The sequence below is a fragment of the Oryx dammah genome, unplaced genomic scaffold, assembly GCF_014754425.2.
Source record: "Oryx dammah isolate SB20612 unplaced genomic scaffold, SCBI_Odam_1.1 HiC_scaffold_9, whole genome shotgun sequence".
Taxonomy (NCBI): domain Eukaryota; kingdom Metazoa; phylum Chordata; class Mammalia; order Artiodactyla; family Bovidae; genus Oryx; species Oryx dammah.
The window spans coordinates 11,769,691-11,794,352 of record NW_024070193.1 but is presented as its reverse complement, the minus strand read 5'-3'; the positions used below and the strand labels follow the sequence as shown (position 1 = coordinate 11,794,352).

Genomic DNA, 24,662 nt, shown 5'->3' with positions numbered 1-24,662 from the left:
TGGCCCAGAAGCTTAGAGAAAGCTATAAAAAGGCTAAGGACAACCACCTCAAATACCAATGAGAGGCAAACAGAACTGGCCGCTGGATTTGGCAAAGACAAGCACGATGTGGCAAGAAAAGAGTGGCCTCCACAAAGAACAGGCTGAAGGACCAAGTGGGGAGGGCTAAGCAGAAAGGGCAGAACAGAGGCAGCAGCTAGGTGGGGCTCAAGACCGAGGGAGAGCTTGTTTTATTACAGGATGGTGAGCGCCTGCTGCAGGCCCATGGGAAGAAGGTAAGAGCCGGTTGCAGGAATGCACAAGAAGCTGTGGGACTCAGAACACCAGGGGCAGGAGTCAGGGGCAGGAGCACGAAGGGTTGGAGACCACAGGTGCAGCGAGCACTGGAGGACTGCTGTGACAGAGCAGCCTGGACTGCCCGACTTTCACAGGGAAGTGTGAGGGCCAGGGCTGGGGGGAGCAGCGGCCGTAGCACTGACTGTTCGGTGTGGGGAGAGGCTTGGACTGAAGCGGCTGCAGCTGCGGCTTGTGCCCTCAGAACTGCTTGGGGTTGGGGCACAGCTGGGCCGGCCACTGCCTGGCAGGCATTAAAGCCGTGCTGACTTCCCTGTCCTGCCTCTTGTTAGTGCTGCAGTGAACACTGGGGTGCCTGGTGCACGTGTCTTTACAAATTTTGCCCAGGAGTGGGATTGCTGAATCTTATTTTTAGTTTAAGGAACCTTCATACTGTTCTTCTCAGTGGCTGTACCAACTTACATTCCCACCAGCACTGTAGAATGCCCCGACTCATTCCCTTTTCTCCACACCCTCGCCAGCATTTATTGTTTGTAGATTTTTTTTGATGGTGGCCATTCTGATGGTGTGAGGTCATACCTCTGTGTTTGGCTGAGTAATATTCCATTGTATATATGTAATCTTTGACAAAGGAGGCAAGAATATACAGTGGAGAAAATACAGCCTCTTCAGTAAGTGGTGCTGGGAAAACTGGACAGCTACATGTAAAAGAATGAAATTAGAATACTTCCTAACACCTCTACAAAGTTTTGATTTGCATTCCCTGATGATTCTCAGGTGATAAAGAATCTGCATGCAATGCAGGAGACCTGAGTTTGAGTCCTAGGTTGGGAAGATCCCCTGGAGGAGGGAATGGCAACCCACTCCAGTATTCTTGCCTGGAGAATTCCATGGACAGAGGAGTCTGGCAGCTACAGTCGCCAGGTGGACACGAGTTTGAGTGACTAACACTTTCACTTCTCTCTAGTAATTAGCTATGTCGAACACATCTTTTCATGTTTGTTGCTATGTCGAACACATCTTTTCATGTTTGTTGGCCATCTGTTTGTCCTCTTTGGAGAGATGTGTTTAGGTCTTTTGCCAATTTTTTGATAGGGTCGTGTGTTTTTGATATTGAGCTGCATGAATGAGCGTCTTGTTATTTTGGAGACTAATCCTTTCTTGCTTTGTTTGCAAATGTTTTCCCCCAAAGAGGGCTGTCTTTTCATCTTGTTTATGGCTTTCTTTGCTGTGCAGAAGCTTTTAAGTTTAATTAGGTCACATTCGTTTTTATTTTCATTACTCTAAGAGGTGGGTCAAAAAAGATCTTGCTGTGATTTATGTCAAAGATTGTTCTGCCTATGTTTTTTCTAAGAGTTTCATAGTGTCTCACCTTACATTTAAGTCTTTAATCCAGTTTGAGTTTATTTTTGTGTATGGTGTTAGGAAGTATTCTAATTTCATTCTTTTACATGTAGCTGTCCAGTTTTCCCAGCACCACTTACTGAAGAGGCTGTATTTTCTCCTTGTATGTTCTTGCCTTTGTCAAAGATTGCATATATACAATGGAATATTACTCAGCCAGAAAAAGGAACAAATCTGAGTCTTTTGTAGTGATGTGGATGGACTTAAGAGTCTGTCATACAGAGTGAACTAACACAAAAAGAGAAAAACAAAGATTGCATATGAACACATGTATGTGGAATCTAGAAAAATGGTACAGGTGAGCCTATTTGCAGGACAGGAGCAGAGATGCAGACGTGGAGAACGGGCATGTGGTCACCACCGGGGAGGGGCTGCTGCTGCTGCTAAGTCGCTTCAGTCGATGTCCAACTCTGTGGAGGGCAGGACGAATTGGGAGATTGGGCTTGACATATTACTACCATGTGTAGAACAGATAGCAAGTGGGAAGCTGCTGGGTAACACAGGGAGCTCAGCTCCGTGCTCTGTGATGACCTAGAGAGGTGGGATAGGGGGCAGTGGAGGGAGGTTCAAGAGGCAGGGACATGTGTATAGGTATAGATGATTCACTTTGTTGTACAGCAGAAACGAACACAACATTGCAGAGCAGTCGTACTCTAATTTTCGAAAAAGGACATGCTAGCTTCTGGGGGAGAAGGCAGTGGCACCCCACTCCAGTACTCTTGCCTGGAAAATCCCATGGATGGAGGAGCCTGGTGGGCTGCAGTCCATGGGGTCTCGAAGAGTCGGACACGAGTGAGTGACTTCACTTTCACCTTTCACTTTCATGCATTGGAGAAGGAAATGGCAACTCACTCCAGTGTTCTTGCCTGGAGAATCCCAGGGACGGGGGAGCCTGGTGGGCTGCCGTCTATGGGGGTCGCACAGAGTCGGACATGACTGAAGTGACTCAGCAGCGGCAGCAGCAGTAGCAGCTCCCAGCATTCTGAGAGGCCGTGCCATCGTGGGTAGGGTCTGGAGCCACTACCTGGGACCAGGATATTTTCACCCATCTCACACATCTCAGCAATACAGACTGAGTTTAAGGGGATGAATGACGTTTTGATTCAGTAGCCAGTAAAAAGAGGAACCCTGATTTAGACAAGAATTTATTTTCTGGACTACATGTTTACCATAGATTAAAATTAATATAATTTAATTCACATACAAAGACAACTGTGGAGGGACTACCTGGATACAATGTGACTTGGGGTAGGTGGAGTAACTTCGGGCACAGCACATTCAGGCCTGAGCAGATACCAGCTTGCTCATACCGGAGAAGTAGGATTTCTCTCTTTCGCTCATCATTTCAAAATGCAGTGGCCTCCTGCAGAAGTTGCACTCGGCTGAGGAATGTGGCTTGAGTTCCAGCCCAACTCGCTTCCATGTGGCCAGCAGATGATCTGTGAGGAGCAAGTTTTTTAAAATTAGAGGAAGTACATACCCAGGACAAATGGAAATATATGTCCCCAATAATAACTTTTACACAAGTGTTCACAGCAGCATTCTTTTTTTTTTCATAATAGTCAAAAAGTGGAAACAATCCAAACATCCACCAATTGATGGATAAACAAAATGTGGTATATCTGTACTGAGGAGAATTATTTGGTAGGAATGAAGTGCTGATTCAAGCTACCTTGAACACACTGTGCTGTGAAATAAGTCAGGCATAAAGGGCCATATATTGTACGATTCCATTTACATAAAATGTTATGTATAGGCAAGTCCACAGACAAAAAGTGGATCAGGACTGGGATGTGGCTGCTAAGTGGTGTAAAGTTTCTCCCTGAGGTGATAAAAACATTCTGGCATCAGAATGCTGACGGTTACACAACATTACTTAAAAGCCACTGAATTATGTGTTCTGAAAGGTTAGAATTTGTTTTATCTGAATTTTATCTTAATAGGGTGTTACTTAAAAAACAGAGAAAACCCAGGTCAGGCTTTACTTTACACCCTTCAGAGAAGAAGCTGCTCCCACATGGCTGCACTGTGTGGAGGGGGATTATTCCTTGCAGAGGAGCCCGAAAGGCTAGAGGCAGGGAACCACTGTGGGTGGCGGCGGAGGCTCAGGGGGGCAACACACCTCCGAGGCAGAGGCAGCTATGAGTTCAGTCTCTGCCTTCAGCTGGACGCAGGCGGAAAGACCTGCGTTATACAGAACTATGAGAATATGAAATGCTGAACAGAAGGGGTTAGGTGTGTAGTCGGTTTTCAGAGGAGAGAGAAGTGCAGAGCTGAGCTCTGGAGGCCCGGGCAGGCTTAGGCTGTCAGAGGCATCTCTCCTGCAGCAGCCACCACTGGGGGTCCCTGAGTCAGACAGAGGCATGGATGGGAACAGTGAGCCGACAGCAGGCTCCCTCAGTGCTTCCCATGAAGTGGAGCAAACGACTAAACGTCTTTCACACTTCTCTACCACCTGAGAATATTCTTAATTACTTGGAAAAAGAAGAGACAAATCTGAATGGCTTGAATTATAAATGCTGCAGACAGCTTCACGCCACTCTCCCGCGGGGCTCTGGCGGCTCCCTGGCTACTCACCCACGAAGTAGCTCATCATCTGCGGCGTGTGGTGGGGCGTGGGGGCGATGCGCAGCAGCTCCTCGCCCCGGGGCACTGTGGGGTAATTGATCGCTTGGACATAGATATTATGTCTAGTCATTAGTTCATCACAGACCTCCGTGTTTTTAGCAGCATCTGCCACCTAAGATTGATAATAACAGAAGATAAGGCTGGAACCAGACAGCAGAGACTCGTCACACGCGTGTCCAAGTGGCTTGGGCTCGACCTGCATATGGAAGCCTGGCAGAGAGGCAGAGTGCTGCCCCGACACCTGCAGTTTAAAGGGTTGTTTACCACAGATCAGAGAACTGAAACCATAGTAGAAGTAACTTTCACACTGATCTCCCTCCCAGGATCCAAAGGGGGGAAGCGGGAACTCCCATGAGCCTATTGTGATGGCAGTGGGTGTGTGCACCCTGGGGATGAAGGCAGCTTTGGTGATACCAGCTCTGTTACTCAGATGAATTCAACTGTGACGCCAACAGGGCTGCCCTTTGTAGCAGGCAGAGCAAGACCTATGTCACAAGGAAATGAATAAACAGCAATACTTTAGAGCTAGCCAAGCTCCGGCTTTCAGAGCTTCCCAGACACAAGCTCTGTGTTTACCCTGTCAAGGCTAGTGTGCTGGAGAAGGAACCTCTGCTCCAGCCTGCTGGGCTCAAAGGCTTCATTCTCGCTGTGAAGTCAGCCAAAGGCAGAAACATGGCAGACGGCCACTGGCTACAGCCCTTGGCCCCAACAGTCACCCTGCCCGGCCCAAGTTCAGGAAGGCATGAACCAGAACATCTCCTGGTCAAGGGCAGAGACCCAGCCCCCAGCAAGTCCAGTCATAGACAGGTCATTACCCGGACAGGGATGATGTGACTGGGGCAGTGGACCACTGGCAGGCCGGCATCCATCAGCATCTGCCTCAGGAGCTTCACGTTGCGCTGGTGTTGGCGGCGAAGGGCCCGGCCCTCAGTGCTCCTCAGGATCCGCACGGACTCCAGCGCTCCAGCCAGCAGCATGGGCGGCAGGGAGGTGGTGAAGATGAAGCCTGCTGCATAGGACCGGATGGTGTCGATCAGGGAACTCGTGCTGGCGACGTACCCTCCGACGCAGCCAATGGCTTTGCCTAGGAGGAGACGGGTTCATTTATTACAGCGGCTGCCCTAAGTGTGCACAGCCAGGCGCTGCAGAGCCTCAGAACACTTACTCTTCTCTCTCTCCTTTGTTTGTCCTAAGACTGAAATCAAGGGACAGCAGCCCATTTCCAAAAGGGAAAAAGCTGAGAATGTTACGAAAGGGTCTTGCCCAAAGTCACATGGCCAAGCTGGTGTCTGATCAGGATCAAAGCGCAGGTCTCCAGACTAGGTCTTGGCACCAGTGGCTGGTCCCAGCATGCCTAACACCAAGTGCCACCTCCCCTCTGTCCTCCCTGCCCACCTAGGTCACCTGCATCCTCCGCACTCTGCACTGTGCCTGCTCTGGACAGGGTCCAGCTGGGTGCTCACTGTGTTACCCTTGAGGCCAGAATGTCAGCTAGCTAAAGACACTTAATTTGTTTTGGCAGGACTGGTATTAATTTCTACTTAAGTAATCACAAAACTCCAACAAGGAGTGTTTGCTGGATAAACATGAAAACTTAGACCCTGTTATGGCTGATTTAGGGCTGGCCTCATTTTTCCTTTTTCTTGAGTTCCCTTATATAATTGGTATCTCAGGTTTCAAGATTAAGGACTCCAGAAGAGTCCTCGATCTTAAAACATTATGTTCTGTAATTAACATTCTTGCTTCAACCCCACACATGATTGGACTGGTATAAGCTGTCACAATGGAAAATTTTTCTCTCCAGCCCTTTTCATCTCTCAGGGACCATACCTTCAAAGGGCCCACGTCATGAGAGCTCTTTATAAGAAAAGGGCAGCTGGAATCAGGACAGGACACTAGAACAAGAGTTCACCTCCGGGCAGGGCTCTGCCCCAAGAGCCCCAGGCTCTCCTGGTCTGCACGGCATTCTCATGCCCTTTGACGGGGCTGAAGGACACTCTTTTTTGCTTGCCATTCCTTTACCAAATACAGGCTGTAAAGTGGCATTTTAGCCAGCCACTGCGTGTGTCTCCAGCCGCTTTACTAACTTCTGAAATTCTCAAATTAGTATAGATGACATTTTTGTCTCATAGACGAAGAGAAGGCCTATAGTAATTGTCTGTATACTGTTCACTTACATTCTTCGAACTGAGGTGGGGGTCTGCTGTTGCCTCCATGAAGAAACTAAGGCACAGAGAAGTTAACCACCAATCCAAGGTCATACCGATAGTGAGTTACACAGGCTAGACTTAGACCCAGCAGGCAGCATGGCTGTGGAGTCTGGAGTTGCTCCAAGAGACACTGCCTCTCAACTAGGAGGAGCAGAGGATATACAAAGACACTGGGTGACCTGGACTACCCCCCTGTGCTAGGGACAGAGCTCAGCGCTTCACACCCAGCACCTGGACCTGTGGCTCCAGGAGAACAGCACGAAAATTCTTCCTTTTAATTTCTTTTTAATATAAGGGAACAATCTGATGTAGAGAGAGTAAAGGCCATTATCGTGGTGTATACCTAGACCCACAACTACATTTGGAATGAGCTCAGAGGGCAACAAATGGTACTTCCGTCATGTCAGGCTATGAGATTTACTTTGATTCTGCTGGCCAGGCCTCCATGACTCAAAGGATTCTGCTAAACTGTGCCACTCACTGAGAAAATAAAAACTTGCTCAAAAAAGTGACCCAGGCTTTAGATGCTATCAGACCATCTCCTCACCTGACCCATTAGACCAGCAGCCCTTGGTTTTGTTGTTGCTAAATTTTGTCCGACTCTTGCAACCCCATAGACTAGTCCCCAGGCTCCTCTGTCCATGGGATTTCCTAGGCAAGAATATTGGAGTGGGTTGCCATTTCCTCCTCTAGGGGATCTTTCTGACCTAGGGATGGAACTCTCATCTCCTGCACTGGCAGGTGGGTTCTTTACCACTGAGTCAGAATTTAATTTTGGTATGGATTACAGACTGTGCAGAGCACACATACCAAGTGTTCCAGAAATGATGTCCATTTTTGGCATAACTCCATCCCGATCGCCAATCCCTCCGCCTTGCAGCCCGTAGAGCCCCACTGCATGGACCTCATCCACGAAGGTGATTGCTCCAAACTCGTGGGCCACATCACAGAGCTCTTCCAGCGGGCACACTGCCCCTGAGGAGAGACCACAGACCGTGCGGAAACACTTGCTGTGTCACAGATTTCTCTTTTGGTAAGGATTAGAACACAGTAACTTACCTTCTAAGATATTTTTAATATTGGGGAAAGCAATGAACTTCCCCCAGCTTCTGGACTGTTTTGAGATTTGGAACTTAGTAAAAACCAAAGTAGAATATCTACAATCATCCAAATCTATAGTGTCCCCCAACTACAAAATCCTGGCAGAAAGTGAAAAGAAAAGAAACTATAAAAATAACGTCACGCTTTTAAGTTCAGGCCTTGTATTCATTAAAAGTTTTCAGGCTGGCCTCTCGATAGACTTACCGTCCATTGAGTGGACAGTTTCAAAGGCGACGATCTTCGGCACGGCAGGGTCAGACCTTTGCAGCAGTTCTCGGAGGTGGCTGACATCGTTGTGGCGGAAGATGTACTTTGGCACTCCGCTGTTCCGAATCCCTTGGATCATGGAGGCATGGTTCCCAGCGTCAGAGTAAATCTCACAGCCTAACAAGACAAAAATGTGCTTTATTGCTATCTGTACCAAAGCTAAATTATTTTCTCAACAGTCAAGGACAACAGACTTTGCCCTGAAAATGCTTCTTTGCCCCGTAGGAAAAAGACCCTGCATGCCAGTTTCTTTCTGGCAAAATAACTAACTAGTGCTTCTCCTCTGAGAAGGCCCATAGATACAAAATAACCCAGTGGCACACAGTTAATCTGCTTTTAAATCTGGCTGCCTCACTCCAAACTCAATCAAAAGATAACTACACGATTAAGAGAATTCTCCAAAAGATTTTCTTGGAATACAAAGCACACTGGAAGCAATTACTGTAAGGACAAGCCCTGCAAGTCTGATTCTTCATTGTTATCCTGCTCTACTGGAACTCAGAATGTAACACTTCATGAAGTGTTAACTCAGTTCAGGAGTTCCTAGCGTATCTCTTGAGTGGTCTGGGTAAGTCTTTTTTGTCATCTTCCTGTTACTATTAAGAAACCCAGACAGTTCTAAGGCACCCACAGCAGGCTTCCTACCTGGCATCATCTTAGCCAGAGTGAAGAGGGTTGAGTCATTGGCCACAAAACACGAGGAGAACAAGAGTGCGGCATCTTTCCCGTGGAGGTCAGCCAGCTCCCGTTCCAGGTCCACGTGGAATTTACTAGTTCCAGAAATATTTCTAGTACCCCCTGCTCCAGTACCATGCTGTTTCAAAGTGTCTCTTAAAAAAAAAAAAAGCAGACAGAAAATAAATCTCATGGTTCTGAATACTGTAAGAACAGTTCCTCCCTCTAGGATCCAGGAGACTGAAACTGATGTTGATGTAGCGCTTCTTTCCCTGTGAATATGCAGCCAGAAGTTTCAACCACTTCCTGTCTAGACTGGGTGGGAGAAAGTCTCAACACCGGGGTGATGATGCCTCGGGGGGGATCAAGAGCAAGTGTCCACTTACCAGTCTTAGTTGAGTTTAGTTAATTTACGAAGGTTTCTTTTCTCTGACAAACTTCTCTTTCTCCAATAACAAGACCTCAGGCTCTAGAGGGACATCTTGACTGATTGTCAGTTATACCCTCTGCGAACCAGTCCCATAATCTTAGGCTGTCTCTAGTACTAAACCTCAGACTGGGCTCTCTCTGGCAAGTCTCCTTGGGGAATTTGGCCAGCACCTCTCTCAGGTGTCCATACCATGGCAAACCTCCTGAAGGACATGAATGACGGGCTCTACCATCCCCTGCTGCTCGATTTGTATTTCTCCATCCACACCTATAAGGCAGGGCATGTTATGTCCAAGACTGCTTGGTGTAAGAGGGGTCCTTGCTTATGGAGAAGTTGGAAGTGAGCAGACATATAGTCAACGAGCCCATAAACTTGAACCCTTGCACAAAGAGGGGCTCCATCAACTTTAGAGTTCTCTAAAATTAATGTGTACATATTTTTAAAGGCTAAAAATTTAGCTTTAAAAATTCTCCCCTATAAAAGATCCAATCCCTGTAAATTATCAATGTCTTGCTAAGTCATGCTTATGCCAGTGGTATCTGAAAGCTGAGAGCTACTTACATGACGGCTCCACACACCCGTGGGTGGCGACTCATTCCTAGGTAGTCATTGCTACACCAGACAGACACTTGCTTTTTGCTGATGAGAGAGTCCGAATAGTCATCTGCCATGGGGAAGGACTGCGCCTTCCGGTTCACAGTTTTGAAAACTCGATAGCTATGGTCATTTTTTTTCTCATCAATTTTCTTCTCAAAGAAACGATCATACTGAAAAGTGCAAACAGCTGAAAACCAAGCAAAAGATGGTACAGTCTGATGGTTAAAAAGCACATCTAGGCTTTGGTGAAGACCTGGGTTCTCATCCCAGCTCAGTCACTTGGCAGTAGGGAGGTTCTGGACAAATGAAGGAAGTACTCATCTGGGCAAGTGTCTTGACGCCCTCATCTTAAGACTGTATGTCTCAAAGGACACTGTATGTGCCAAGCATTTAGCATAACCCCCACCCTGATAGCTCAGTTGGTAAAGAATCCTCCTGTAATGCAGGAGACCCCAGTTTAATTCATGGTTTAACTCAATTTCAGCTGGTAAAGAATCCGCCCACAATGTGGGAGACTTGGGTTCAATCCTTGGGTTGGGAAGATCCCCTGGAGAAGGGAAAGGCTACCCACTCCAGTATAATGGTCTGGAAAATTCCATGGACTGTATACTCCATGGGGTTGCAAAGAGGCGGACTGAGCAACTTTCACTTTTCACTTTCCATAAGCAGACAGTAGGTGCCAAGAGAGAGGAGGCAGGCTCTCCACAGGACTGGCATTTACTATAGACAAGAGCACCAACCTGCATCAAGCAAGGGGCATGTTTTTTTTTTTTTTTAATTAATTTGGCTGCACTGGGTCTTATTAATAGTTGCAGCATGTAGAATCTTCTGTTAGTTGTGGTATGAGGGATCTTTAGTTGTGGCGTGTGGGATCTAGTTACCTTACCCGGGATGCAACTCGGGTCCCCTGCCTTGGGAGTGCTAAGTCTTAACCACTGGACCACCAGGGAAGTCCCAGGGACATGGTTTTTAATCCTCAACTCACCATGCAATGATATGTTTAACCTGATGTATGTTTAAGTTATAAACGGTCTTCCACCGGGCAAATATCAAGGAGACTTACATTTTGGCAAGTTATCTTGAAGAAGGTGGGACACTCCTTCTGGTCGTTGCTTTCGCATGATATCCTGAAAGTTCTTCAACAGTCCATTCGGCTCCCCTCCTTCGGTCTTCACGTTAATCACACTGGGATTCACTGAGGTTTGGGCAACCTCTGGAATACAAGTAACAAGAGGCACAGGGGATCAGTGTTCTATTCTGAGTCCACAATGCCTTCCAGACATATTGTCAAAAATGGCTTACTGCCTAGTTCATAAAAATAGCCCATCATAACCAAAGTGAGATGTAACTGAATATATGAAGCCTCTCTTCTTTAGTTACTGTTTGGTTTTGTTTTCAGAGCTACCAGCCAGCTTTGAGGAACATTAAACTCTGAAGCTTTTTTTCCCCCCCTGGCTGGTTAGCATGCCTTCCCCATTGCACCCCCCAACCCTAACTGAGACAATTTTCTTTATAGAAAACAATTGCAGCCATTTGATCATTTCTGCTGGCGAGGTTTCTTGGGGACCTTGTGTGTGCCATGGATACAGCCACAAATGGAATAAAGGCTACCACACAGCTACCACCACTAAGACAGCTTGGGAGTCCTAAGACCAGCACTAACTGCAGTAACACTGTTTTTCCCCTTTTATCCCACCAGACGATGGGAAAGAAACACAGGGCAACCAGGTAACAGTTTATGCCTACGGGGTATTTTCAGAAATTAGTTACTGTAAAAGCTGGTCACACCCTACACAACACAGAGAAAAGAAACTCCCACATTTTACCACACAGTCCCCTATCTGGATGACCTTTCTCCTTGGCCCTAAAGAGGAAGATACGGACAGAAATGCTCCCCTAGTAATAGCTCAGACAAATCTGAGGGTCTGGAGAAGCTGAAGGGCCTCTTCACTCTTGTGAGGGTCCCTGGCAGTTTACCTTCCCTCACGGCATGCATCTCCCGCACATCTTCCTGAAGCGCCAGGCTGGCTTTGCGGAAGACACTGCTGCCGCCCTGGCTCATCTCGGCGGCCAGGAAAGGGCACTTGCTCCCAGTGCCCTGGCTCGAGGCGAGGGGAGGGTGTCCAGACGGAAGCTGCGTGCCATCTGCAGTCTGCTGGGATCCATCAGGAGCCTGCTGGGATCCATCAGGAGCCTGCTGCAATCCGTCAGGAACCTGCTGCACTTCGGCTTTGGCGGTTTTGTCCTCTGAGGGGGGAAATGGAAAAACTGAAGCATCGGATCTGGCTGCTCAGGACACGGAGGCCCACTTGTTTCTTTCTCTTGTTGCCTCGAAGACACACTTTATACTTCCTCTACCTCAGGATCCAGACACCAGTTTATTCTTACCGGGTTCTGCAAATTCAACTGCTTTCCCATCTGTCTCACTGGAAACAATGCTCCTGTGAAGAGTTAATTGGCACAGTCCACCTACTGCTCAAACCCACAGTACCTCTCATATATCAATCCCCAAAGTAGTACTTTCTAGTTCTAGATGGCCCTGCATTCTTGAGTTGGATTATTTTCAGTAAATATGCCCCAAGTACACTCAGCCTATTTCATGAGAGGACACACTCTTGAAGGTATTTGGAAATGGTCATACAACTTTTTCTCTGCTAATATTTTCTAGACCAAAACCATTCATTGGTTTAGATTCTTGACCAAAAAAAAGCGTGCTGTTACTTAACATATAAACTATCACTTTTCTCTAAATGGCTCAAAGAAGTTCATGACTTAACATAGTTGGCTGGGAATTAATTTCCTAGACTTTCCTCTCCCCTTGAGCAAATGTGGTCATCTTCCTTCTGGAAGTCTTTCATCATCCTGGGATACTCCTGTGAGTCACAGGCCATGCTCTCCTATAACTTGGGTAAGATGTCTCCATACAGTAATACAGTTTTTATTAAAATCTTCTAAAAGGAAAGTTAAAAAAAAAAAAACAGAAATGGGACTTTCCTGGCAGTCCAGTGGTTGCTGCTGCTGCTGCTGCTAAGTTGTTCAGTCGTGTCCAACTCTGTGCGACCCCAGAGATGGCAGCCCGCCAGGCTCCCGTGTCCCTGTTAGGACTCTGCATTTCCATTATAGGAGGGCACAGGTTCAATCCCTGATCAGGGAACTATGATCTCATATGCCATGTGTTATGGCCAAAAAAAAACTGCTTTCATTTTTCATTCACTATAAAAGTCATTGAATACATATTCAGTGTGGGAAGCCTAGAAAAATAGAGTTCTATCATTCAAAACGTAACCATTAAAAAATAATAATAAGCATTTCAGGACTTCCCTGGTGGTCTAGTGGCTGAGACTCCAGAATTCCACTACTGGGGCACAGGTTCAGTTCCTGGCTGGGGACGTTGCACATGCTGTGCGGTGTGCCAAAACAAAGACACCAGAAAACCAGAAAGCCAACAACCCCCTGCCATAACCACTGCAGACAGCTCGGATATTAACTGTCTTTTCCCCTTTTGTGTGCGTTTAGAAAAAAAATTTTACTTATTCTGTATGTTGTTGAAGTGAAAGTCGCCTAGTCATGTCTGACTCTTTGTGACCCCATGAACTACGCAGTCCATGGAATTCTGGCCAGAATACTGGAGTGGGTAGCTGTTCCCTTCTCCAGGGGATCTTCCCAACCCAGGGGTCGAACTCAGGTCTCCCCCACTGCAGGCAGATTCTTGAGCAGCTGAGCCACCTGTATGCTTGTTTTAATATGCCCTTTTCATCATCAAGATCTGTATAAGCTAGTAAATATTTTGAGTATGATTTGGGATGGTTACATGATGGTCTATCAAGTGGACAAGTCACATTTTACTCAACCAGGAATACAAGAGGAATCTATTGCTAGGACAGACTGGTAAAACAGGGTTTTGATTGTTCAGTTAAAAAAAGCCATAACTAATTCCTAAACAATGGTACGGAGGAAAAAAGAATCCTACAAAGGATTAAATCCTTTCTACTAAAAGAAAAAAACATTCCTTTCTTACAAGTTCATACCCAAAGAACATACCTAACAAGCCTCTAGGGTAAATTATTCCCCAGAATTAAGTGGAATCTGAAAAGTTGAATTCTCTCCTGGAAAAGACTAGAAATCTCTGATCTCTTTATGAAAAACAAAAATTTAAAAATTAATATACAAAGATATATGTGTTAAAAAAAAGTTACTACTTTAACAAATTCTGTATGATTCCATTTAAGTGACATTTCTAGAGTAGTCAGAGAGAGATTCTGTTCAATCATGTCTGCCAGGGCCTGGGGGAGGAAAATGGGGTGGGGGGAGTTAGGATTGAGTTGCCACAGAGTTTCATTCTGGGACAATGAAAAGAGTTCTGGACATTGCATGGTGGTGATGGCTGCAGAGCAATATGAATATACTTAATACCACTGTATAATTAAAAGTGGTTGCAATGGGAAGTTTTATATTATATGTACTTTGTACAGTAAAAAAAAAAAAAAAAGAGAGAATAAGGACAGCATGCTTGCATTTAGTTGGAGCTCTGTTACTAGTTCTGGCCAACAGCTGTTATGTGTTGCTTCCTGGCTAAAATACCCAAGAGCTGGTGGGGATCAGTGAGTATCTGATGATATTAGGAAGCTGCATCATCTTTTAGACGTGATAATGGCACCATAATGGTGGTTTTAGAACTTGTATCTTTTTATTTACAGAGGAGATTTCTGGAACCAGTTTCAAAATAGTACAGTGGGAGTAGACACGGTAAATGGGGACACAAGTGAAACAAAGCTGGCCCTCACTGATTACTGTTGTTCAAAATCAAATTCACTGTTATGAAAAGTTTTTAAAAGATGAGCTGATGTGAGACCTCCTCACTTTCCCGTCATGCGGTAGTGACCCAAAAGCCATCGATTTCAGAGGTAAAGCTGTAGGACACCAAAGTGTGAACCCCAGGTCACTGCTTAGAAGAAAATGGCCCTGATGACCCCAAGTGTGAACAACATGACCTACCTTGTATGAACAAGATAGAAATCTTTTGTGTGTTAAGCCCGTGAAATTCAGGGGTTGCTGGATACCTCAGTGTAGCCTAACGTAACCAAAAAGCACACAGGCACAGTTGACTTTCTGGGTTTTCCTGGTGGCTCAGATGGTACAGAACCTGCCTGGAGAAGGAAATGGCAAGCCACTCCAGTACTCTTGCCTGGAGAATCCTGTGGACAGAAGAGCGTGACAGGCTACATAGCCCATGGGGTCGCAAATCATTGGACCCAACTGAGCAACTAACAGAGTTGACTTTGAAGATGGTTTAGTCTGGAATAGCCCACATGGTCTGGAGCCAGACAAAAAGATGAAAGTATAAGATAAGTGACTGTCTGAGACTTTCCTTATGGTCTAGTGGCTGAGACTCTGCTCCCCAGTGCCAGAGGCTTGGGATTGATCCCTGGTCAGGGAACTAGATTTCACATGTTGCAACTAAGACCTTGGTATAGCCAAAGGAACAAGTGATTTAAAAAAAAAAAAAAAAAAGGTGTGACTGCCTAAGTAATTAGCAGGAATTTGGGAAGGCATAGCACAGAGAAAGCAGTTGAGGGCAAAAGACACAGGTCAGGCAACATAGCAAAGGGAAGGAAAAAAGAGAAGAAAAAAAAAATCACAACTTCAGAAGTTACAGGCTTCCAGATTCCATCTTTACAGAAAGATTCCAAATTCTTAGGCTTACATGAATGAGGCACTGACAAACTCCCAACAGATACCAACATGCAATCCATAAGGTGGAACACTGGCCACCGTTTCACCTTTAAAGATGTGAAAACGGAAAGTGCCTACGTTGTGGAGTTAGGATGATGATTCCATGAGATGATCTATGCAGAGAACCGAGCCTGGCACAGAGTAACCCCCTCAGCGTGACCCTCATCAGCACTGTGCACAAGAAGTGCTTCCAGGGTCTTGTAATGAACGCAGACATCCCACCGCCCTCTACGTCATTGCTAAGGACACTTACTCTCATTAGCTGGAGGGGTTTCTGTGACCTGCTGGCAGAGGACTGCTGAAGTGGACAGGGCCCGAGGGGCTGGCTTGGCCCCAATTTCCATCATCTTAGGGCAGTTTTGGGCATAGAACAATAGAGATTTGCCTGCCTTCTGCAGAAAGGCTTGAGGCACTCGGGATAAGAATGGGCAGCGACGAACAACAGTCTCCATCTCCCGGAGGTACACTGATCCTGCACAAAGATGAGGAGTGACACCAACACTTGTTAATATTCGTGCAAATACCACCCCAAAGTCACTGGATTGTCACCTGAAGTTTGTAGCAAGGGTACCCTGGGATACTAACGAGTCTCACTCAAAAATGTCTAAGGGCAGCACTGATGAGGGATGAAGAAGTGGTGATCACATGCAACCCAGATCACCATCTCCTTCATTCCCCAGCTCCCTACAAAGGCACCTGCAAAGCTACTTTACCAAATACCCTAAATAATGATGATTAACAACCAAGGGGTTGGGACATGAGGGACAAGTCAGGAACAGGTCTGGGAAGTCAGAGGCTCCTTGAGGAAGATGCACAGTGCAGATAAGACACCTTGGCACCCACCCAGGTGGTGAAGTGAGGCCAGGGAAGAAGCCACTGTCATCCATCCAGGCAGAGAGGACTCTTAGGGATCCTGATCTTCTCCTGGTCCCCACACACTCCCAAACCTCTCAAGAAGGCATCCAGTCCAGCCCTGGGTTCCTGAGGCCAGGACTTCCCCGAGGGTATGCCCCTACCGCTCCATGAACTGGGCATAACTGAGAAAGGAGAGGCGTACAGAAGGCCAAGGGTACAAGGGGAAGTGCCGCTTGGACTAACTGGGAAGAAGCAAAGGTTAAAAAACCAGGGCCTTGGGTCTGGCGGAAAGCGGTGGTCCTGGGCAGGGGAGGTCAGAAGTTAAGGGTAGAGGTGGGGAAGGAAATGTCTAGGACTTGAGATTAACGAACGAGGTGTCTAAGACAGAAATTCAAAAGCGGTTAGGGTTAGGGTTAAATGGGGAATGGCCATTCGAAAGCGGTCGGTTAAATGGGGAATGGCCGAAGGGGCCGATGTGGTAGGAGATCGGGCACCAAGAAAGTTGACCCCGAGGTGGCGGGTTGATCAGTGCGGTGGGGGATGGGGTCCCAACGGCTAGAGCAGCGGGGCGCCGGCAGGCCGGGCACGCGGGGGTCGGGTTGCCCCCGGCTGCGCCGCCAGCAGAGCGCGGGGCCCTCACCTGCGCGGGGAATTCGGCGGAGGTGGCTGAGGCCGCAAGTACCCAAGTGGAAGCGTCGCACCAAGCTTTGCCCTTGTCTGCGAGAACCCTCAGGCCGCGATCCTGTCGTCCTAATATACACACAGACGGGCAGCTGCGCTTGCGCCCTGGGCGAGTGCGGCCTCTGCGCAGGCGTGCCACGGAAAGGGCGGGGCGAGGCGAGGAGGCGCTCCTCGGACTTTGACATGGTAGAGAGGGTTTACTGGGACTACCTGTATCGGGGATGGAGTGCAGTGCTGTGCGCGGATACCTTCATCCCGCACCACCTTGCCGTTTCCTCCACCAAGTAGCCCTGTGCTTCAGAACCATTTGTGGAGCATAAAAAAGCGGGGGTGGGGGGGGGAGCACCTCTAGGGCAACTGAGGGGTTCAGTTCAGTTCAGTTCAGTCGCTCAGTCGTGTCCGACTCTTTGCGACCCCATGAATCGCAGCACGCCAGGCCTCCCTGTCCATCACCAACTCCCGGAGTTCACTCAGACTCACGTCCATCGAGTCAGTGATGCCATCCAGCCATCTCATCCTCTGTCGTCTCCTTCTCCTCCTGCCCCCAATCCCTCCCAGCATCAGAGTCTTTTCCAGTGAGTCAACTCTTCGCATGAGGTGGCCAAAGTACTGGAGCTTCAGCTTTAGCATCATTCCTTCCAAAGAAATCCCAGGGCTGATCTTTAGAATGGACTGGTTGGATCTCCTTGCAGTCCAAGGGACTCTCAAGGGTCTTCTCCAACACCACAGTTCAAAAGCATCAATTCTTCAGTGCTCAGCCTTCTTCACAGTCCAACTCTCACATCCATACATGACCACAGGAAAAACCATAGCCTTGACTAGACGGACCTTAGTCGGCAAAGTAATGTCTCTGCTTTTGAATATACTATCTAGGTTGGTCATAACTTTTCTTCCAAGGACTAAGCGTCTTTTAATTTAAAAATAGGTACTATGGGAATAGAGGAGAGAGGAGAAAGTAGGAGTTCCAGACCAGGGTCTTAAGGAGTATCTGACCCACCCAGGCTTGTTTTTATGTGGGTGGGAGTGGGGGAAAGGGAGGGACAGGGGAGGCTTCCCGGAGGAGATGGGACTGGACTGATTTAAGCATGGTGTGGTCCTGGGTCCTGGGGGTGATTTCCAGGGACCTGGAGGGAGGGATTCTAGGAGCAGAAGTGCAAGGAGACCTATCCATCGCACTTTGTGGTCTGAGATAAAGGGACTTAACCTGATGCAGAGAAGGGGCACGAGGAACAGGGCTGGATGGAACCCACACACTACACACTCAGGGGCCGGCGGTGGAAGCATGGGGTCTGACCCGTAGTTGGGGTTTGGCACATATTGATTATTTTTATTTTCCATTGTGGGCTGTCCAAAGTCCCTTGCTGGCCGCCCAGTCTGGGCACCAACTGGGTGACTCAGGGCTTTCTCCCAGAGTTGAACTGGCCCTACCTCCTTTGAGTCTCTCCCAGACCACACCTGTAGGGTACAGCTTGACACAGCCCTGTCAGGAACGCCAGCATGGCCTCCTTACTCCACACCCTTCCCAGCTTAACTTGGGCTTGGTTGAGCTGGGCCTGCACCAGGCTCAGGGTTGCTCTCCCCTTGTCCTGAGGAAAGGGCTGCCCAGGTAGCTCCTTCCTCAGGTGGGTGTTAATTAGAGGGACAAAGTCTAGAGTGATGGTGGTCAAGGTGGGTCCAGTACTTCCCAGTTGCCTGTCTCCGAGTCTCCAGCCAGCTGCCAGACAGGTGAAGGAAGTCAACCTGCAGAGTAGGCACCAGGGTCCGAAGTGGCAATGGGGCCAGTTCAGGGGTCCAAGATGAGGGCTTTGCCTGGGAATCTAGGGCTCAACTCTGCTACATCCTGCTGAGGGGCCCTGTGCAGTGCCCAACAGCTGGAGAGAATGTAAGTGAAAAGATCAGACTCCAGTGCAGCCAGAGCAGAGTAAACATGGTCCTGGGCGCTTTCCCTATCCCTGGGCCTCACTTTCCCTACCTGAGCAATGGGATCATAAACCCCATTCTGCCTACCTTGCGGGGCTGTTTGAGTGATCAGAGGCAAAGCAGAAGCTGGAAGAACTGGATATCAGAGCTGGACATGGGTTCTAACCTCAGCTCGATCTTGTTTGGTCTCAGGTAGGCCACAACCTCTCTAAGGCTCTGTTCCTCCTTGTAAAGCTCTCCCAGCCTTGCCACTTGTGTTTGGCAGAGGGTCAGGTGAAGTCATGGATTTCAGAGGCCAATTGTTTAAACCAACAAGTTTCCAGCCCTCTGGGAATTTCCTGTTTAATAGAAGGAAAGGTTAGGAAACAGAAGACTCCCACATAAAGTGAAATAGAATGTTGTAAATAATTCCAGATGGAGGAAGAGGCCATTACTCCAACAGGCACTGGAGGAGAGGGGAATCCCAGCTACAAGGAAGGCTTCCAGAAGAAAGGTACTGGCTGGAGGGGTGGGTGTCTGTGGGACTGCGAGACTGATGGGTGAGGCATAGAGTGGGAAAACCCAGCTCTGTCCTGGAGGGCAGTGTGAGTCAGCTTGAATAGCTGGGCTGCAGGAATGCAGCTAGGTAGTTAGATGAGAAAGGTTACAACAGAGCTACATAGCTTCCCGGTATGGGACTGAAATAATCAGACCCAAGAATCTGCGTCTTAACCAGGCCTCCCTCCTGGTCATGTGGGGATAGGGTAGTTTGAGGCCACATCTTGGGAAATGTTGCACGAGTGGTTTCCAGATTGAGATCTTGCCTTTTTTTTTTTTTTCCTTTTAAAGAACTTTATGTATTTACTTTTAAAAGTTTTGATGGCATTAAGTCTTCATTGCAGCATGCAGGCTTAGTTGTCCTGTGTCATGTAAGATCTTAGTTCCCCGACCAGGGATTGAACCCATGTCCTCTGCATTGGAAGGCAGATGCTTATTTATTGGCTGTGCTGGGTCTTCACTGCTGCGTGGGCTTTCTCTAGTTGTGGCACATAAGGTCTCCTCTCTAGTTGTGGAGCGTGGGCTTCTCGTTGCAGTGGCTTTTCTTGTTGTAGAGCACAGGCTCTAGGGCATGCAGGTTTCAGAAGTTGTACTACATGGGCTTGGCCATTGCAGCTCCTGGGTGGTGACGCACGGGCTTAGTTGCTCCAAGGCATGTGGGATCTTCCCAGACCAGGGATTGAACCTACATCTCTTGCATTGGCAGGCAGATTCTTTACCACTGAGCCACCAGGGAAGCCCTGGAAGGTGGATTTTTAACCACTAGACCCCCATGGAAGTCCCTGAGGTGTTGCTAGAAGGGCAAAGGCTAAAGCCATGAATTCTAATCTTGAATGTGCTACTTTTTGATTTTGGTGTCTTGGGCAAATTACCCCATGCCCTAAGCCTCAGTTTTTGCATCTGTGAAGTGAGAGTGCCCCTCTGTCTCAGTGGGTGGGCCCCGTTTTGACAGAGCTGAGACCCCTCTCCTGAGTTCAGCCTTCTTGCTCTCCTCTCTCTCCCTCTGCTTTTTCCTTCCCTCTCTTTTCCTCCACTTCACTGCTGTCTTGCCTCCCTCCTCAGAGCTGTGGTGTAAAACATGCATCTTGTCACCCTGGTCCCAAGCAGGGGAGCCCAAGCCTCCGTAGTTCAGGCAAGGTCAGGCTCCATTCTGGGAATGACGCTAGGACCCAGCCTCCCCGACTCCCCTGTCTGCGTCATCTTCACCATCAGGGGCCGTTTCATTGTTTTCCACTCTGTGTCCGAGGAGCTATTTTTAGCAGGGCCCCTCTATAAGGATCATGAAGCCCAGGAACCTTGAGCAAGCTTCGTGCTTTTCTCTGGGCCTCAGTTTCCACATCTGCCAGCCAGGTGAGAAATCTTGCCAGCCTTCCTGGAGACCCCAGTGGACGTGGGACAGTTTTGAAGACAGGCAAAACCTTTAGCCTGTGCTACTGATGCTCAGTGTGGCCTTGGGCCCGCAGTGCCCGTTGGGGTGTCGGTACCTATATGAAGAATGGTGGGTGAGGGGCCAGCCCTGTAGAGGGGCTAGAGGTCCTGGAAACAGCTCTGCTCTGCTCTGGAGGGTTGGAAACATGAGCTCCAGGGTTTATAGTGATCGGGCCCAGGAGTTATGATAGGAATTTGGGGATTGGCTGGGATAGGAGGGTTCTGAAACACCCACCACGCCTTGTTCTGGTCCTTCCAGGCTCTGGCTTACCTGGGGCAGGCCTGGGCCTGGGTTTGTGAAGCCATCTGTGGGGTAGAGGGTGGGCTCCTATTGACTGGGGGGAAAAGGGGCCACAGTGGAGCAAAGCCATCAAATGCTCCAGGAGGCAGGTCTAGGGTGGTCCACAAGGAAAAACACCCCGCACTCTTATTGAAAGAGAGCAAGAAATGCCCCCAAAAGCAAACACTTATCTTCCCAGAGAGCCCCAGAGGACCCCAGAGGACCCCAGAATCTAACCTTCCAGCCTAGCACCCACAAACTGTGGCCCAGACAAGTTCTGTTTGACCTACACGGTGCTTTTAAAAACGTGAGTTAGTTGGCAAGATGTAGCAATCCGGAGATTGTTAAACTGAAACTCGAATTTTTAGCTTCTCTTGAGCACCCTGCAGGCCTGGAACCCCTGGGCTGACCCAGGCGGACCTGCTGTCTCCACTTTTCCACCAGCGCTCCCTCCAGGGGGTTCCCAACCCTGAGGACATGTGATGTCCAAGCAGTGACAGCTGTCTGAACTTGCAGACATCTGAGTGTGTGTCTGTAGCCCTAACCCATTTTAGAGCCCAGGTGACTAAGATCCAGAGAGGGGAGAGGACTTGCTCAGGGCCACACAGCAGATGAGGTTTGTGTTGCAAAGGGAACCAGATGTAATGGTTCCCTGCTCTCTAGCCCACATGCTGGGCTCTTGCGCCCTCAGCCTCTGGAGGAGCCTCTGGTGGGGGTTAGGGGAAGGATCGGACTGGTCCAGAGGTGGTTCCCCAGAGCTTGTCCTTAGCTCCCAGCCCCGGCCTGCAGGTCAGGCCTGAGCAGGCCTCCTGAGGTGATAGAGCAGTGATGGGTGATGACATAGGGTGGAGCGAAGGGACCTGACTGAGCTCACCTCCTCTGGCCAGTGCTGGATGCACAGTGCCCTGAGCTGCTGAGGACACACCCTAGGAAAGGGACTGCTACAGACTGTGACCAGCCTGGACAGGGCACAGGAATGGATGATGGTGGGAAGGAGGGGACCCACCTGGGAGCTGGGACCTGGTGTCAAGGAGATACTGCTCTGATGGAACAGCCAGGCTGAGGGCCTCGCAGAGAAGGCTGGAGGAGCCTAGTGTGGAGAAGGGAATTGGGGGTCGAGGGAGGCTAGAGGCAATAGGGAGACAAGGGAAGTATGTGGGGTGGGGGTCAGAGTCCCAGCCGACCGTTACCAGAATCCCACTGTTACCAACTATGTGATTATCAGCCAAGGCAAGGACCTTCATTTCTCCCTGGCTGTGCAGGCATTTAAAGGCCTATTTTGCTGCATTCTGACCAGAGGAGGGAGGAGCTGGGACAACGGAGGGAGGAGGAGAGAGTGAGTGAGCAAGGCTGAGAGCAGTGGGGTTGGGTGGACTAGGGCAGTAAGAAGGCTGGGAGAATGACACTACCATGAACAAGTAGCAACTCTGTTCAGATATAGGCCCTGGTCCCCATGAGGAAGCCGTCTAGGCCATGCAGTGATTAGCCACATACATTGGATAGAAATTCAGGATGGTGAAGGAACTCGCCCAGGTCACCCAGCCAGCAGGTGGAGAACAGGGCTGACCTGCTGGCCTCTGATCCAGTGCCCCACCCCAGGGAGATTAAAGGAGCTGGGAGGAACGAGGCTGGGACTATGTCTAAGGGTTTTAGCTCTCCGTGGAAGCCTTTCTCTACTTCTGGGTGTTGGTCCACTTTGGTTGGGCAGATGGGAGTGCCCAGCCAAGGAGATGGCCCAGCCAAGGAGACGGCCCAGCCAAGGAGACGGCCCAGCCTGACCCTTAGAGGAAATCATCCACTTCCAGAAACCTCTGGGCAGCCAGCCACAGGCTCAGGAGGCGAGACTTCATTCTGACCCCACGCACCGGCAACACTGTGCTCCTTCTCTGTCCCCCGCACTTGGGGTCAGAGGCTCTGGAGTTGGCTGCCTGGCACTGGGACTTTCGGCCTGCTGGAGGCTGCCTTCTGCCCTGCTCTCCTTGCTCCTTGAGGACCGTGGAGGCTGTAGGTTCTCTGCCCTCGACTCTAGAGCCCATCTCTGATGGGGAGAAACAGTACTCCTCTCTGCCTCTTCTCGCTGTTCCCGCACCGTTCCATCCATCCTTTCTCAGGACTAACAGTGATTCCCTAAGACCAACCACCGCCCTATTGAATTCTGGTCCCAGGCAGTTCTGTGCCTTTTCCTGTCTAATTCTCAGGCGTGGAGTAGCCATCCGCAGCCCCGTTCTCAGAGCAAAGGCAAACTCGTTTGTGTTCAACTCCCAGCTCCATCCCTCCATGGGTTCCTTAGCCTTAAGCAATTGCCACAGCCTCTCTGAGATTGTTTCCTCACGCACAGAAGGAAGTAATACATTATGTGGTGATTAAATGTTATGTATCAGCCCGGCTAGGTGATATTGCTTGTTTAAACACCAATCTAGACCTGGCTGTGACGTACTTTGTACATATGATTAACGTCTGCAGCAGGCTGACTGTAAGTCAGGGAGGTTGTCCACAGTAACGTGACTGGGCCTAACGCAGTCAGCTGAAGGCTTTGAGAGGAAAACCCGAGGTTTCCTGGAGCTGGACTTCTGTTTGTTGCAAGCAGTAATATAGAAATTCTGCCTGAGTTTCCAGCCTCCTGATCTGCCCTCCAGATTTCAGTTTTGCCAGCCCTCACAGTCATGTGAGCCAGCTCCTTAAAATGAAATAAACCTCTCTTTCTCTTTCTCTCCCTCTCCATCTATGCTAAATATGTATCTCAGTGGTTCTCCAAGGTTGACAGGAGGACTCCCTGAAACACCACCCCCACCTGGAAACAGCATATAGTGTGAGCTACGGACAAGGGAATCAAGGTGTGGAGAGGTGACTTGTTAGAGTTTCAGAGCTGGAGTCGTGCGAGGCCTGTCTTCCTAGCTCTCTCAATGTGTCCTTGTCTTGTCACCCATCTCCTTGGCGTGATCCTCAAGTCAAGGTGCCTAAGGGGCCTCCGGTGACTCCCTCTCTCCTGGGGTTCCCTTTGGGTTTAATTAGAGCCTTCAAGTCCCAGTTGAGGGTGAGACCAGAGGCATTGTTGGGGCCTGACGGGTACTGAGTTAACTGATTCTTGTGAAAGACTAGCAGTCTTGTGACACGTCAGCCATCACCAGCCTTTGAACTGTGGTGGCCCTGCTGTGGCTTTTAGAGTCGTTACGAGTGAAATCAACCAGGAGTGATGGCTAAATACCCACCCCTTCACCTTGGGGAAGACTTCTGTGCCCCACTCCATACTCTGCAGACCTACACTCACCTCTTTGCAGCATGGATCTGGGTTAGCAGCACAGAGCGCCACAGGGGCCTGATGGGGTGGGGCAGTATGGGCCCTGTGCCCCCTGGGCTTAGGGACAGCCCCATCTCAGTTACAGCTGTTGTCATTCTCAACAAGAAGGCCAGGCCTTCTTCCCATTTTTTCAAGAAAAGCCTCATATCCAGATTTTGACATGAGCACTCTGAATTCTCGTCTTTTTTTTTTTTAATAGCAAAACCCTATTTATTTGAATAGATAATATTTGCATATGCCGAAAGTGCAAATAGCATGGTTCAGGGTAAACAGCGAAAATTCCCCTCATCCGGGTCTTTCCGCAGACACTGGCACTACTCCCAG

The 24,662-nt window shown here is 48.9% G+C and overlaps 2 protein-coding genes across 2 annotated transcripts in view; one reads left to right on the top strand and one right to left on the bottom strand.

Moving 5' to 3' along the window:
• Nucleotides 1-2,826: 2,826 nt before the first annotated feature.
• Nucleotides 2,827-17,163, bottom strand: ALAS1 (5'-aminolevulinate synthase 1). The gene is made up of 11 exons (XM_040247117.1): nucleotides 16,835-17,163; nucleotides 15,593-15,811; nucleotides 11,584-11,853; nucleotides 10,670-10,819; nucleotides 9,571-9,793; nucleotides 8,550-8,734; nucleotides 7,842-8,021; nucleotides 7,347-7,511; nucleotides 5,142-5,410; nucleotides 4,276-4,438; nucleotides 2,827-3,137 (listed from the first exon to the last, which is right to left on the bottom strand). The coding sequence occupies exons 1-11, from the start codon at nucleotides 17,058-17,060 to the stop codon at nucleotides 2,977-2,979; spliced, it is 2,211 nt and encodes a 736-aa protein (XP_040103051.1). The 5' UTR covers nucleotides 17,061-17,163; the 3' UTR covers nucleotides 2,827-2,976.
• A 1,998-nt stretch (nucleotides 17,164-19,161) lies between these two features.
• POC1A (POC1 centriolar protein A) overlaps nucleotides 19,162-24,662 on the top strand; it is a 100,066-nt gene continuing 94,565 nt past the window's right edge. Inside the window, exon 1 of the mRNA XM_040247116.1 lies at nucleotides 19,162-19,288. The gene's annotated coding sequence lies outside the window, so the exon portion shown is untranslated. The remainder of the gene's footprint in view (nucleotides 19,289-24,662) is intronic.

Coding starts and splice junctions, on each gene's coding strand:
- ALAS1 (XM_040247117.1), bottom strand. CDS start 17,060: ATGTCAAAGTCCGAGGAGCGCCTCCTCGCCTCGCCCCGCCCTTTCCGT. Junction 9,794..10,669: donor TCAAGATAACTTGCCAAAAT/GTAAGTCTCCTT, acceptor CTTGGTTTTCAG/CTGTTTGCACTTTTCAGTAT. Junction 4,439..5,141: donor GTCACATCATCCCTGTCCGG/GTAATGACCTGT, acceptor TATCAATCTTAG/GTGGCAGATGCTGCTAAAAA.